General features: G+C 50.2%; 1 protein-coding gene across 2 annotated transcripts in view; it reads left to right on the plus strand.

Moving 5' to 3' along the window:
• MFSD12 (major facilitator superfamily domain containing 12) overlaps positions 1-15083 on the plus strand; it is a 65958-nt gene that overhangs the window by 5295 nt on the left and 45580 nt on the right. The window contains exon 1 of one of the 2 annotated variants that reach the window (XM_033957136.1): positions 421-741. The exons of the other annotated variant lie outside the window; for it this stretch is intronic. Coding sequence (XP_033813027.1) covers positions 669-741 — 73 coding nt within the window. The 5' untranslated portion in view covers positions 421-668. Of the gene's footprint in view, positions 1-420; positions 742-15083 lie in introns of those variants that run through there. 2 annotated transcript variants of the gene reach the window in all.

The following is a 15083-nucleotide window of genomic DNA, read 5'->3' on the forward strand; positions in this document are numbered from 1 at the left end:
TGCTCACTATTTACTTTACTGAGCTGGACCTCCCGCTGTCTTAATTGCCCCCTTTTTCTTCTCTCAACGCAATTGTTCTGCTGTGCCTGGCCTGATTGCTTCAGAAAAAGGTTATCATAATGAGCATGGCCAGAGTCGCTATCCCTTAAGAGCAGAAACTTTCCGCTCCTCTGTTTTGGCTTCACCCTGTTTTGTTTTCTTATGCAAAAGAATGGTTTCCAGAGGAAACTGGCTTTGAAGTGCTGCTATTTGAGCAATACTGTTACTTTGGATTTTTTTTTTTATATGCAATCAATGCAGACTGCAAAAAAAAAAAAAAAAAGAATGGTGAGGGAGCCGAGAGGAAAACCAGGGGGGGGGGGGCAGGGTCCCGGAGGAGGAGGAGAAGAAGAAGGTGAAGAGCAAGGAGGGCAAGATGAGGATGGTGCGATCACGACTGCTGCTCCTGCCAGCCGGGGGCACTGTGCCCGCCGCCAGCAATAAGATCAAACCACCAAATACACGGCGTTCTCCTTCCTGCCCAAAAACCACTGAGCAGTTTCACCGGCTTGCCGACATCTACTTCGTCTTCATCGCCCTCCTCAACTTTGTGTCCTCTGTGAATGCCTTCAAGCCTGAGCTGGCACTGATCCCCATGCTTTTCATCCTGGCCGTCACCGCCATTAAGGATGTCTGGGAGGAGTATCTTGGGTACTGCTCCGACCATGAGATCAACCACATGGACTGCCTGGTGTACAGCAGGTAACTAATGAGCCACGGAGCAGGGGAGTTGGGCACTGCTAAATCAGTCTGAGTAGCCGATTGGGGGGCAGACGAGGTTCATTAGCTGGGTTGGGGATGGGACAGTCCCAGGATAGAGGGGAGAAAGTAGCAGCCTGCCAAAGCAGGCATGAAGTTGAGAAAACTGGCAACTAAACCAGGTGGTAGGCTGTTTAATGATTAATGCAGTAAACAAAAAATTTGAAGATAAGGTGACTTTGTTTTATTGGATTACCACATTTCTGGAGCAGCCATTCACGGAGTGGTGTGGAACAAGGCAGGCACGTGAAAAGCTTGTGCCTGCCTTTTGTGCCACTCTGACGCTGCAGCTAGTTTGGGAGTCAGCTGGAGGGAAGGGCAGGACCGACGGAGGAACGGGTGGAGGGAGTTAGGGGAGGGGGTATGGGAGGGCCCTGCCTTACCTCGGGGTGGGGGGCCCTTCCTGCCTGCTTGTCTGCTACTAGGCCACTAGACTACCAGAGGAGGGACAGGGTACAGAGCCTGGCAGGGAGAATTTGATTCAGGATGGGTTTTTTTCTTGTTTTCCTCCTCTAAATCTAGGGTGCGTTTTATGGTCAGGTGCGTCTTATGGAGTGAAAAATACGGTAATCTAATTTCCATCTTATATACTGGATCATTCCAGCAAGGACTCGAGCCGGTTAATAAAGTTTAAAAGAATCCTCTATAATAAAACCCTAAGCACGTATGTGCACTTAGGACGGCGTATTCCTTGACAGTGTGATGTGTCCCTCTGTGTCGAATTCCATTTTCGAAAACAGAGGCATGGAACACGCCGGTGATCCTCCCTCCCTCCCTCCTTCACCCAGACAACAAACTGCTGCCATCGCTGCTGCTCCTCTTCAAAGCAGCCTGCTAAGGATCGCGGCTGGCTGTAGTGAACCTCGCAGGCCGCTTTCCACCTCGGTAGCACATTCCCTCTGAAGCGATCCTGAGCAGGCTGCTTTGAAGAGGAGCAGCAGTGGCAGTTTGTGCCAGTGGGCCAGAAAAGGGAGCAATACAGGGGGCCAGGGCGAGAGGGAAAGGAGGCTGGTTTGGGGCGAGGGGTGTGCTGGGGGCCAGAAAGCAATCATGCTTTGCTCTGGGAGTGGGGGGAACAGAAGGGGGCCACAGAGCAGGCAAGCATGGCACAACAGGGGACCAGGGGGGAGAGGGAAAGGGGACTGCTTTGGGGGGAGGGGTGTGCTGGGGGGCAGACAGCAATCATGCTTTGCTCTGGGAAAGGAAAGGAAGACAGCCAGTCAGCATCTAACGAGAGAGAGGCAAAGAAAAAAAGACAGACAGCGTCCAAGGAGAGAGAAAGAAAGAAAGACAGACACACACATCTATTCTAACACCCGTTAATGTAACGGGCTTAAAGACTAGTATAATATAAAACAATAATGAAGGTAATAGACAAATTTTCAATAAATTAGATCAGTCCACAGTTAAGAATCTCTGAAAGAGATAAGTTTTCAGATTTTTCCTAAAAAGTGATAGAAATCAATAGAAATTAGGAGAACAGATTTATGATGATCCAGGTAGTAAAGTATGGAGGTAGACATGCCAATTAACGAGTTTTCCATAGAGTGATGCTGCCTGAAGCCTGTTTGATTTGGATGTAAAATATTGTGTTTTTTTTATAAATTATGATATTTGTTTAAATACCACCTTCTCAGTCAGCTTTGCTAGGAAAGAGATATTTGAAATTGGTCTGTAATTTGATTTATCCTCAGGACTGGTTTTATGATCCTTAATAATGGGATGAATAATTGTTTCCTTCCAAGCTTTGGGCATGATGCTTTGCTGAAGACTTCTCCAACCAACATCTCTCTCTCTGTCCCTCCATGAGTCCAATTTTTCTTCCTCTCTCCTCCACCCCTATTGGTAACATATCTCTCACTGTCCATCTGTCTTGAGGCATCTCTTCCACCCCCTCTACTGCTACATCCTACATTTCTCCCTCTCTCATCTCCAGGATCATTTGCAGCATTTTTCACCACTGCCAACCAGCCCCATGCCCATTTCTCCTTCTATCACCCCTCTCCAGCACAATGCCACATCTCTCCCTCCATCACTATTTCCAACATTCCTCCCCTTCAATCTATCCCTCTGTTCCCTCTCCACCACCATATCCAACATTTCTTCCTCTCATCCTTCTATTCCCCATGCACCTCTATAATAATAGCTTTATTTATATCCCGTCATCCCTTTTCAGTTTTATCTCACTCCTCTCTCTATGCCCAATATTCCTTTCTTCCTTTCCCTATGTGCACCATCTCTTTCCCTCTCACACACTCGAGCCCAGCAATCCTTTTCTATTCCCTCCCTCCTATGTCCCAAGTTAGTGTCCCTTCCTTCTGTCTCCCAAGTCCTTGCCATCCCCCTTCCTGCCTTCCAGCCTTTGTCCCCAAATCGTGCTCTTCCCATGTCTTAATGTGCTCCTTTCCCCCTCCCCCCCTTTCTCCCTTTGTCCCAGATCATGTCCCCTCTCTCTCTTATTTGCTAGAGCTACACTCGCTCCTTCTGCCTGAACCGGAACGTACTCCGGTAGAACTAGTCTCAGTTAGGGCGCTGGTCTTTGACCAGAGGGCCGCCGCGTGAGCGGACTGCTGGGCACGATGGACCACTGGTCTGACCTAGCAGCAGTAATTCTTATGTTGCAGGGACGTGCAGGCAGCAATTCACATGTTAGATATAGACCCGCAAGCTGAGAACCAGGAAGACAAGGTTCAAAATTTGAACTTCAGATTCCACTCGTGCTCCTTTTTAACCTTTTGCAAATCAGTTAACTCTCCATTACCTCACTTGCTCACTTAGTACAAGCTAAGCCTTAGTACAGTGTCTTGCAAACTTTGTAGAGCCACGGCACACTAAAACGTAGTGGCTGCGGGTCAAGGCATACAGAAGTGCGCAGATGTCAATGCAATGGTGTCATGTGCATGCATGACATTACGTCGATGTCCACGCATGCGCAAAGGCCCTCCAGACAGGCCCTGAGCCACCAGTGAGATGCCGAAAGGGAAGACGCGCAGAGAGAAGGAGAGGCGCTGGTGCCAGCTGATTGCCTACAGGATGTGCCTCTCGCCGCGGGACGCATGTCCTGTAGGCAGTAAGCTGGTGCCTCTCCTCTCCCCAGTGTCTCGCAGCACACCTGAAATCTCAGGAGGCACACTAGTGTGCGATACACTGCCTTAGTACCAAGTGGCCCGGAGGTATAAAATAAGATGCACAGCATTTAGCAAATACTAACGTTTAGTAAAAGGGCCCCTTTAGGAACAGGGAACTAGAGTATGATTAGCATAGTCACCGTCTTGTGTTTTCAAACTTCCTCCTTTACTAATGTGTATCACTGGGTATCATTCTTTGGTTATATTAATTACAAACTGCAAACTAGGCTAACTCCTATTTCTAATCTGCTTTTTCTTGCCTTCTTTTATAATATATCCTATATAATAAAAGGCTAGCCGCGCATGCGCACTCCTATTTGCGTGCTTCCGTGATCAGTAGGTCTGTGGTCGCAGGAGTGCGCATGCGCACTTATACGTCACCAGCCGCCAATTGCCTCCACAAGCCGGACCGCAGCTAGCCGCCGATCTCCGTTCCTCCAGTGGGGGGGTTCTGGGAGGAGAGGGATCACGGCCCGCTCAGCGCCCCCACCGAGGAGCCCAGCAACTTTCCGCTGCCCGGGACCCGAGTCCTTTGCCGCCCCCCTCTTCCCTTCCCGCGGGCACGACTGGCGATTTAAGCAGCGTGTGCAGCAGTCTTCACACGCAGCTTCGGGCCCTTCTACTGCCCTGATTTGCTCTGACGCGTCTCTGATGATGTCATCGGGGACATGCCAGAGTAAATCAGGGCAGTAGAAGGACCCAAAGCAGCGTGTGAAGACTGTTGCACACGCTGCTTGAATCGCCATGTGTAGTCGGGCCCGCGGGAAGGGGGAGGTGGCAAAGGACTCGGGACCGCGTTTGTAGTCGGGACCACGTTTGTAGTCGGGACCGCGGGAAGGGAAAGGGGGGTAGAGGAAACGCTAATGCTGCTGCACAGGGAACTGGTGTGGGGGGAGGGAATGCTGCTTTGGACAGACAGACAGAGGGAGGAAGGGAGACAGAAAGAAAAGAAGAAAGACACAGGGGCAGGTGCACAGGGAACTGGTGTGGGGGGAGGGAATGCTGCTTCGGACAGACAGACAGAGGGAGGAAGGGAGACAGAAAGAAAAGAAGAAAGACACAGGGGCAGGGAGATACACAGAAAGACAGACAGACAAAGGGGGCCAGGGACAGAGACAGACAGAAAGAAAGACAACGGGAGACGCGTCAGGAGGGGTGCGGGATGCGGCAGAGGGAACTTTTCCAATGGGTGCAACTAGGCGGCTGTCGGGAATCTCTGATCAGGGGCAGAGCAAGGTAAGTGTATCATAGGGATAAGAAGGAGGAGGGGGGGAGAAAAAGGAAGGGATGCCTACTGCTGGACAGGGGGAGAAGGAAAGAGGTGCTGCTAGACAGGGGGGAGGTAAAACAAAGGGAGAAGGGCTGCTGCAGCATAAGGAGAGCAGTGAAGGGGTGGTGGTGGACACAGGGGAGGTAAAAGGAGAAGGTACAATGGACAGGGGGAGCAGGCAAGGGGTGGTGATGGACATCCAAGGAAAAAGAAAGTCAGAAAGAAAGAAAGCAGCTAAGGAGAGAGAGAGAAACAAATAAAGACAGACACACACACATATATTCTAGCACCCGTTAATGTAACGGGCTATAAGACTAGTTTTAGTATAAACTGCTTAGATGTCGGAGCTGCCAAGTTACCCTGTTCCAGGAGGAAGACTTTTAGGCCAGTCCTGGTTTTAACTTGCATCTTAAACCAGTGTGGTATCTGTAGTTCCTGACTCTTCCAGTTAAAACTACAAGGCTCCCCTCACATTCCCGGGGGTTAGGAGCATAGCTCTCTTGCGAATATTAAAAAAAAATCATGAATAACTTTAGGGTCCCCATTCTGCCTTCTGGATCCCTCCACAGCTTACTTTTAAAGTCCTGGTGATCTAGTGGTGAAGTGGGGCAGGAGTGATCTTCCTACACTCCTGCTCCGTGCAGATCCGCAATCAAAAATGGCTGCTTCAAGTTCCTGCGTCAGTCTTCTGAGACTGCGGGAACTCACAAAACTGATGTGGAAACTTGAGGCAGCCATTTTTTATAGCAGATCTGCACAGGGCAGGAGCATAGGTAGATCGCTCTTGCCCCATTTCACTTCTAGACCACCAGGCTTTAAGGTGTGGAGAGGTCTGAGAGAAGGGAGGGAGGCAGGGTGATAGGAGACTTATGAATAATCGAATTTGCAAATCCTAAACCCATGAATTCAGAGGGGGGAGTGTAGTGATTCAGGTTCCATGGTGCATCAAGATGAGATTTTCAAAAATCTAGTACTGGCCTGAAATCTCCTCCTGGATCTGGTAACTTGCAAGCTCTAAGATGTAAACTTCACTTTTGCAGTACATCGTATAAAACGTATGTAACTTACCTGGAGCTACTAGTGGAAAAAACCCTAATGTGTCTGACAACATTTGTGATTCACATAGGGAAGATCTGAGCCTAGATCCCTGGATTTATGCAGGCATGTTCTTATTGTGTACCCTGACCATAACAGGCTTGATGTAGTTGGCAGCAGGGGAGTATGGATTGTAAATTAATGACGCTCTTAACTATAGTTTAGAAGCGTTCTGCTCTGTAGCACACATTTCTGTATGTTCAGCCAAAGTTTAGCTTGGCTTCTAGTTTCTTTCGCATTAAGATTTAATATGAGAGAGGGCTGCAGATGGGGTATTTTATTTCATTATAGAATCACATTTTCAAAAACTTCAAATCTAATATAAAGAGACTTAGAAATTTGGGGTTTCCAGTCATAATTCTGCTGGCTTTGTCATCGTTCCTACTTTGTCCCATCACAAATACACACTACACTTCACACCATCACTGCAAGGAAGCTGGACATATTGGTAAGAAAACAACATTGGAACAGCATTGGTCATAGAGGTGTCAGGCCCATGTGATAGCTCTTAACAAGAAAATCCTCAAATGATTCACAGAAACAAGAAAATATGATAGAAAGATATGGACATATTTTCTATTGTTTTGGGTGCCTCAGGCTTGATTAAAGTGAATTTTCAAGCACACCTGGGTAGGTTACAGAAACCCATTTGTTCCTATAAACTCCAGAAGGAGGCGCTCTTTGGCAATCATTGATGCAAGTACTATAGTAAACATTAGCAATAAGGTTTGAGAGACTAACTAGTCCTTTTACTAAGGTGTGGTAGCTGTTTTAGCACGTGCTAAACGCTAACACGTGCCAATGCGGTCCATAGAATATAATGCATGCAGTAGCATGCCTTAGCAAAAGAGCCCCTAAGATCATATTCCATGTAACCTGTTTGAGAGTAAGGTTCATTACTGTCATGGTAGGTACGATTGGCGGCATTGCCCACTATAATATAATTGATGGACCCATATGTTAAGGCAATATCTGATATTCGATTTAAAAAATATTATTCAATTGTTATATGGAAAAATCCTGCCCGGGTATTTTCTATTGCAGTTGACACCAAGATGAACAAATAATTTTCTTGCATCTGTAGCAAGTTTGGCTACTGCCTGACAAGTAGTAGCTGTTCTGTAAAGCTATCAGACAGCTATAGAAGGAAACAGACTGACCTTCGCCTCCTATGTTCTCCTTGCAGTAAGAAATTTTGGTTTTAAAACCTAACTTGTGCAGTGAGGCAGATGCAAGCTGAAAGTCATAGAGGTCTGTAAAGATTAACTTGCAGGCCTAATTTTTTAAAAAATATTATTTTTAAAGAGATCCTTGCAGAGTGGATTTGATTTAAATCAAATCAATTTAAATCACTAGTCGGAAAGAATTGATTTGCTGGTATAATTAAAATATTCCCAAACTTGCTCTCTTTTGTGGCCTTTTGCCATTATAGGTTTTCTCCTCCAAGGAGAGAATATGATAAACCTCAGGCTATACACACAAAGATCCCAAGAATTATGGAGTATTCTGCTCAAAAAGTTTCACTTTCATTTTTGCTGCTTGCCCCTTGCACTTAGCATCTTGTGCAGATATATAAACTTGGCATTTAAGAAGTAAGGGGTTGATTCTTTGTACATCGATTTGCAAAGGAACAATGGAGCTAAGGTCTTTTTCTCAATTCTGTATATTTTATAACATTTTTTGCCACAAAAAAGAAGCATGTTATCTTTGCAGACACAAATTCAGTTTTGAGAAATGCAAAACCAAGCATCTGTGATATCTTCTAGACAGAAAAATTGCCCATGACACATGAATGGATTAATGTGATCCATTTACCAAAAAGTTTATGAATATATAGCCTCATACTACATAATTAAAAACTAATCCTTATTTCATGATGAATAACTTTTGGACTATAATCTTTTGGACCTTTAGATAGATTTTTCCTTAAAAAAAAAAGCATTTTATTTAAAATAATCCAATTTAAATTAAAAAAAATAAATCTCTCTATCATTTGATTTTTATCCTCCCTGGATCTTTGCCACGGGAGGAGAAGCTAGGTCAGGTCAATATGTTTCATGTAACAATGAAGTTTCAGGAGCTGTGGCTTAGGCAGGTCAGATAGCATCTTATAAAAAGAATGTCTGTGAATGGTTGGTGAAATTGGTTGTTTTTTTTGCTAGCTCAGTATTTCTGGGTAAAGATTTTGATTTTCAGATTGGCACAGCTTTCTTAACCTTTACCAGGCCAAGTTTCCTTGTGTAATGTTCAAACATTATATTTTCTACTTGCCACTTACTGCGGTATGGAAAGCAGAGTAAGGGACTTTTCTCCCCTTATTCTCTATTCAGAGCACAAGACTTCACAGAAAAAGGGGAATTTCCGACTAAATTCCAGTGAAACCCTTTATCCCAGGACAAGCAGGCATGATATTCTCACATGTGGGTGACGTCATCTACGGAGCCCCGATGCGGAAGCATTTTCAAGCAAACTTGATTGAAGATTTAAGTTTGCTCTGCTGCTCCACGCATGCGTGCCTTCCTGCTCCACTAGGGGGTGCATCCCCTCGTGGTCTCCAGTTCAAAATTTTCCGTGAGCCTAGAAGACGTGTTTTTCAGGCTCTGCCCCAACTGCCTTCTAGCACCGCGATTTTTTTCTTGTTTTTTCACGATTAAGTCGCTGTGCGCGAATTCTTTACTCCTTTACTTGATCCCTGCTTCGTTTTCGACGACCCGGAGGTTTCCGGGTCCCCGTGGCCGCGTGGCTAATCGAGCCGCGGCTACTTTCGATTTAATGTCCCGGCCTCTGACCGGATTTAAAAAGTGCACCCGGTGCGAGCGGCTTCTTTCTCTCACAGACCTGCATCGCCGGTGCATCCTCTGTCTGGGGGCGGCTCATCCAACCGACTCCTGCCCCCAGTGCGCTATTTTCCAAAACCGGGCCCTCCGCCGAAGAAAAGCCCGCATGGCGGATCTCTTCACCCCGGACCAACCCTCCACCTCGGCCTCGAGGTCGGCCCCGGCCTCGACCCCGGCCTTGACCTCGGCCCCGGAAACCTCAGCATCGCCTCGAGACTCGACCCCGAAGTCCTCGGGACAACAAAAAGCCTCGGCTCCGGGTAAGTCCCCTCTTCCCTCTTCAGGTTCTGTAACAGCGAAGAAGCCAACCTCGGGGACAACGGCGACGCATGGCGGAAGCCCCATGCTTACAGCCCCGTCTAAGCCCTCCAAGCCTTCGGGTCGTGCCTCCACCACACGGGAATACTCTAATACGAGGTCGCCCCCGGTGGACGCACCGAGGCAGTGGACATGCCTTCGATGCTGTCCGTGCCCGTCTTCCAGGACCTACTCCGAGCGATGATCACGTCGGAGCTGTCCGCTGCAATGGCCCAGTTTCAATCGGCCTCGACCTCGAATGTGCCAGACCAGCCTGAGCCTCACACCGAACAACCTCGAGGAAAGGTGCGCAACCCTCGCCGCATCCCATCCTCCTCGGACTCCTCGCCGAGACGCCCGAGACGTTCCCCCTCCGCAGACCGCAGAGGGGCAAAACGTCGGGTTAGAACTACAGAAACCTCGAACCGCCGTACCTCCAAGAGGGCACGAGGTTCACCAACTCTACGAGGCCGTTCTCCCACACCTCGTACGGGACCACTAAGGGTGGCTGAGTTATCACTCTCCAACCCGCGCATCCTCCGAACTCCCCCTCGGACGCATTCTCCGAGGGAGTCCGGATCAAGGTCACCAATCCGACATCGATCGGTACCCCTAACCCCGGCATCGTCTCCGAGGGGCTCCTCGAGACGCCGAAGATCGACAACCCCGGAACACTCTCACAGTGCTTCCCCAGTCTCGGAGCATGGATCAGAGCATGAACCTCGATACTCGAGGGAAGCCTCCTTATCCTTCTCCAACCGACGAAGGTCTCGTTCCCCGACCCCGCACGGGGCCCCGGAGACATCTCGCCCATCCTTCACTCGCTTTGTCCAAGACATGGGCCACGCATTGGACTTAGACCTCCAGTCCGACTCCAGATACTCTAAGGAATACCTGGCGGAGCTGGATATGCCATCACTGCCCAGAGAGTCCCTTCGCTTACCACCTAACCCGGTACTCCAACAGGCCTTCTTCAGGAACCTGGAGACCCCCTACATGGTCACAGCCGTACCCTCCAAAATGGAGGCCAAGTACCGCACAGTACCTTACCCGGGATTCGAGCAACCACAGCTCTCCCACCAATCGCTGCTAGTAGAATCCTCCTTGAAAAAGGCTCACCCGTCCCGGGTCTCAGCAGCGGTCCCCCCAGGCCGAGAAGGCCGAACCCTGGACAAGTTCGGCAGGAGGCTATACCAAAACGCAATGATGGCCTCTAGGGTGCAAAGCTACACTTTCACCTTTACATCATACCTCAAACACCTCATTGGACTATTGAGAGCCTTTGAGATTGACCTACCGGCCTCCCGGCAGGGAACGTTCGGCCTGCTCTTAGAGTCCCTCTCCAACCTGCGCCTTCATCTATTCCACGCGGCCTACGATGGCTTCGAACTCTCCTCCAGAGAAGCAGCCTTCGCTATCGCCATGCGCCGACTAGCTTGGCTGCGCCTGGTCGACATGGACCCCAACCTACAGGACCGGTTGGCTAACCTCCCCTGCGTGGGAAAGGAATTGTTCGATGACACTATCGAGGCAGCGACAAAACGCCTCTCCGAACATGAACGCTCGTTTGCCTCCCTTGTCCGGCAAAAGCCCAAACCGCCAGCGCCCAGGCCATACAGGGCCCCTCCGCTCCGCTACCCACAAAAGTCCACCCCTGCTTTCTCGCGGCCCCCACCCAGACGTCCGCAAGCCCACCACAGGGCCATGCCCAAGTCTCAACCACCCGCGAACACCAAACCATCCCCGTCCTTTTGACGGGACACGCGGAAGGGGGCGGGCCTCCTCCGCCATAGTCCCAGGCCTCCTTCCCATCGGGGGTCGACTCAAAGCCTTTTACCCTCGCTGGGAACAAATCACGTCGGACGCATGGGTCCTTGGCGTGATCTCATCAGGGTACTCTCTCAACTTTCGGGCCATTCCCCCAGACAATCCACCAAGGAATTGCCCTCCCAACCGGACTCAGCTACCTCTACTCCTCTCCGAGGCTCGAGACCTGCTCCGCCTGAGAGCAGTGGAGAAGGTCCCCCCCGACCAACGGGGGAAGGGCTTCTACTCCCGCTACTTCCTGGTACCGAAAAAAACGGGAGACCTACGCCCAATACTAGACTTGAGACGCCTCAACAAATTCCTGGTACGGGAAAAGTTTCGGATGCTCTCGCTACCAACACTCTACCCCCTGATCGACGAGGGCGACTGGCTCTGCTCCCTCGATCTCAAGGAGGCGTACACACATGTCCCAGTGCACCCCGCTCACCGCAAGTTCTTGCGTTTCCAGGTAGGGGACTGGCACCTACAATACCGAGTCCTCCCCTTCGGACTAGCATCATCACCTCGGGTCTTCACCAAGTGCCTCGTGGTGGTAGCAGCAACCTTACGCTCCCAGGGCCTCCAGGTATTCCCCTACCTGGACGACTGGCTAATCAAAGCCCCGTCCAAGGAAGGGGTTATCTCAGCGACCCAACAGACTATTACCTACCTACAAAGTCTGGGGTTCGAAATAAACTTCCCAAAATCTCAACTACGCCCCTCGCAGTCCCTACAGTTCATCGGGGCCACGCTGGACACGGTTCGCCTCCGTTCCTTCTTCCCCCCTCCGCGCTTGGAGGCGTTAGTAAGTCTGAGCCGAAGGATCTCTCGGCTGACCTCAGTATCAGCCCGACAGATGATGACCCTCCTGGGCCACATGGCCTCCACCGTCCATGTCACACCCTTCGCCCGCCTCCATCTGAGAATCCCTCAATGGACCCTGGCGTCTCAATGGCGTCAAGACCGGGACCCGATCGACCGCTCCGTGACAGTGACTCCTTCATTGCAACGATCGCTCCGCTGGTGGGCCGACTCTTCAAATCTTTCCAAAGGTTTGCTCTTCCTCTCCCCACCCCACAGCAAGGTACTCACCACGGACTCGTCGGAGTACGCTTGGGGAGCCCGTCTGGACGGCCTACGCACCCAAGGAATGTGGTCAGCACAAGACCGTCGCTGCCACATCAACGTGCTAGAACTTCGGGCCATCTACCTCGCAACTGTAGCCTTTCAACATCTGCTCCGCGACCGAGTGGTTCTCATCCGAACCGACAACCAGGTAGCGATGTACTACATAAACAAACAAGGGGGTACAGGGTCTTGGCCCCTTTGTCGGGAAGCCCTGCGCCTCTGGAAATGGGCAATCTCCAACAACACCTTCCTTCGGGCGGTGTACATACAAGGAGAACAAAACTGCCTGGCGGACAGACTCAGCCGCCTCCTCCAGCCACACGAGTGGTCACTACACTCTCAGGCACTACGAGGAGTGTTCGAACGATGGGGGACGCCTCAAATAGACCTGTTCGCGTCCCCTCACAATCACAAGCTACCTCTCTTCTGCTCCCGGATATACTCCCCGGACCGGCTCGAGGCCGACGCCTTCCTCCTCAACTGGGAGGGAAGGTTCTTGTACGCGTTCCCGCCGTTTCCTCTGATACTGCGGACGCTTGTCCACCTGAAAACAGTACAAGCCACCCTGATCCTGATTGCCCCTCGCTGGCCACGCCAGCCGTGGTTTTCCCTGCTACTTCAACTCAGTGTCAGAGATCCACTGCCTCTGCCTCTGTTTCCCTCTCTACTGTCACAGGGTCAGGGTTCACTGTTACATCCCAATCTTCAGTCTCTTCATCTGAATGCTTGGTTTCTCTCCCCCTGACTGCTCTCCCCGTGTCTCAATCAGTCAAGGAGATATTGGAGGCCTCCAGAAAAACCTCAACGAGAACCTGCTACTCACAAAAGTGGACCAGATTCTCAACCTGGTGCTCCTCCCACAGCCAGGACCCGGTGTCGGTCCCCGTCCCCCTGGTCCTTGACTATCTACTTCAACTATCTCATTCCGGCCTAAAGACCAACTCCATTCGAGTACACCTCAGTGCGATTGCGGCCTTTCATCAGCCCCTGGAAGGGAAAGCCCTCTCGCTCCATCCCTTAGTCACTCGCTTCATGAAGGGTCTGCTAAACGTCCACCCCCCTCTCAAACCTCCCCCGGTGGTTTGGGACCTTAACGTGGTTCTGGCTCAACTAATGAAACCTCCATTTGAGCCATTAGACAAATGCCATCCAAAATTCCTCACTTGGAAGGTAATTTTCTTACTCGCGCTCACGTCCGCACGGCGGGTTAGTGAGCTACAAGCACTGGTAGCGGACCCACCCTTCACGGTATTCCATCATGACAAGGTGGTACTCCGCACCCATCCAAAGTTCCTACCTAAAGTAGTGTCTGATTTCCATCTAAATCAGTCCATCGTCTTACCTGTGTTCTTTCCCAAGCCCCACTCTCACCCAGGAGAAGTGGCGCTCCACACTCTTGACTGCAAAAGAGCGTTGGCCTTTTACCTCCAACGCACTCAGCCACACCGGAAAGTCCCACAACTGTTTCTGTCCTTCGACCCAAACCGGTTAGGCCACCCAGTTTCCAAACGCACCTTATCCAACTGGTTGGCCGATTGCATCTCCTTTTGCTATGCTCAGACTGGTCTCGCGCTGCATGGTCGAGTAACGGGACACAAAGTCCGAGCGATGGCAGCCTCCGTAGCCTTCCTCAGGTCCACACCTATCGAGGAAATCTGCAAGGCTGCCACGTGGTCTTCGGTTCATACCTTCACCTCCCACTACTGTCTGGACTCCCTGTCCAGAAGCGATGGCCGGTTCGGCCAATCGGTATTGCGAAATCTATTTGCTTAAATTGCCAACTTCCCTCCATCCCTCTTCAGTAAGCTTGGAGGTCACCCACATGTGAGAATATCATGCCTGCTTGTCCTGGGATAAAGCACAGTTACTTACCGTAACAGGTGTTATCCAGGGACAGCAGGCATATATTCTCACAACCCGCCCCCCTCCCCGAGGTTGGCTTCTTTGCTAGTTAAGTGAACTGGAGACCACGAGGGGATGCACCCCCTAGTGGAGCAGGAAGGCACGCATGCGTGGAGCAGCAGAGCAAACTTAAATCTTCAATCAAGTTTGCTTGAAAATGCTTCCGCATCGGGGCTCCGTAGATGACGTCACCCACATGTGAGAATATATGCCTGCTGTCCCTGGATAACACCTGTTACGGTAAGTAACTGTGCTTAATGGTCTCAGCTGTGTTTATTCTACAGGAAATGAAAGCAGGAACTGGCTGAAATGAAGCTGTCTTATCATCTGGAACACATTTCCCTTCTCTAGAAGCTGCAGGTGGCATGCTATTGGTGAAGCCTGAGTATTATCCAGATATGCTGTTGTCCAGCTATATTTGGGACCAGAGACATCTCTGGATTGTCTAAAAAGATCATGTGCAGCATCTCTCTGGCTATTTGCTCTGTCAAGGTCTTGCAGCCTGAGGTGAAACCATGATCAAAACCTAAAGCTGGTGTTTTGAGGCAATTGGTGCCAGATGGGAGGGAGGGATAGAAAGATGTGTCTTCAAGGGCCTTATGCTAGCGTTCAAATCCTTGCACGACATAGCATCAGGCTACTTGACGGCTAAATTTCCTCTGTGTGTGCCTAACCGATTCCTCCGCTCCCAGAATGAAATACACCCCTGGTCGTGCCCTTCAACTGCAAACTGCCAAACGATGGTCCTACTCTCACCATACTGAAATCGACTGCCACCACAGATTAGATCCCTTGAAGGGCTCCTCAACTTTAGAAAAGCAA

Source organism: Geotrypetes seraphini, chromosome 8, assembly GCF_902459505.1.
Source record: "Geotrypetes seraphini chromosome 8, aGeoSer1.1, whole genome shotgun sequence".
NCBI lineage: Eukaryota > Metazoa > Chordata > Amphibia > Gymnophiona > Dermophiidae > Geotrypetes > Geotrypetes seraphini.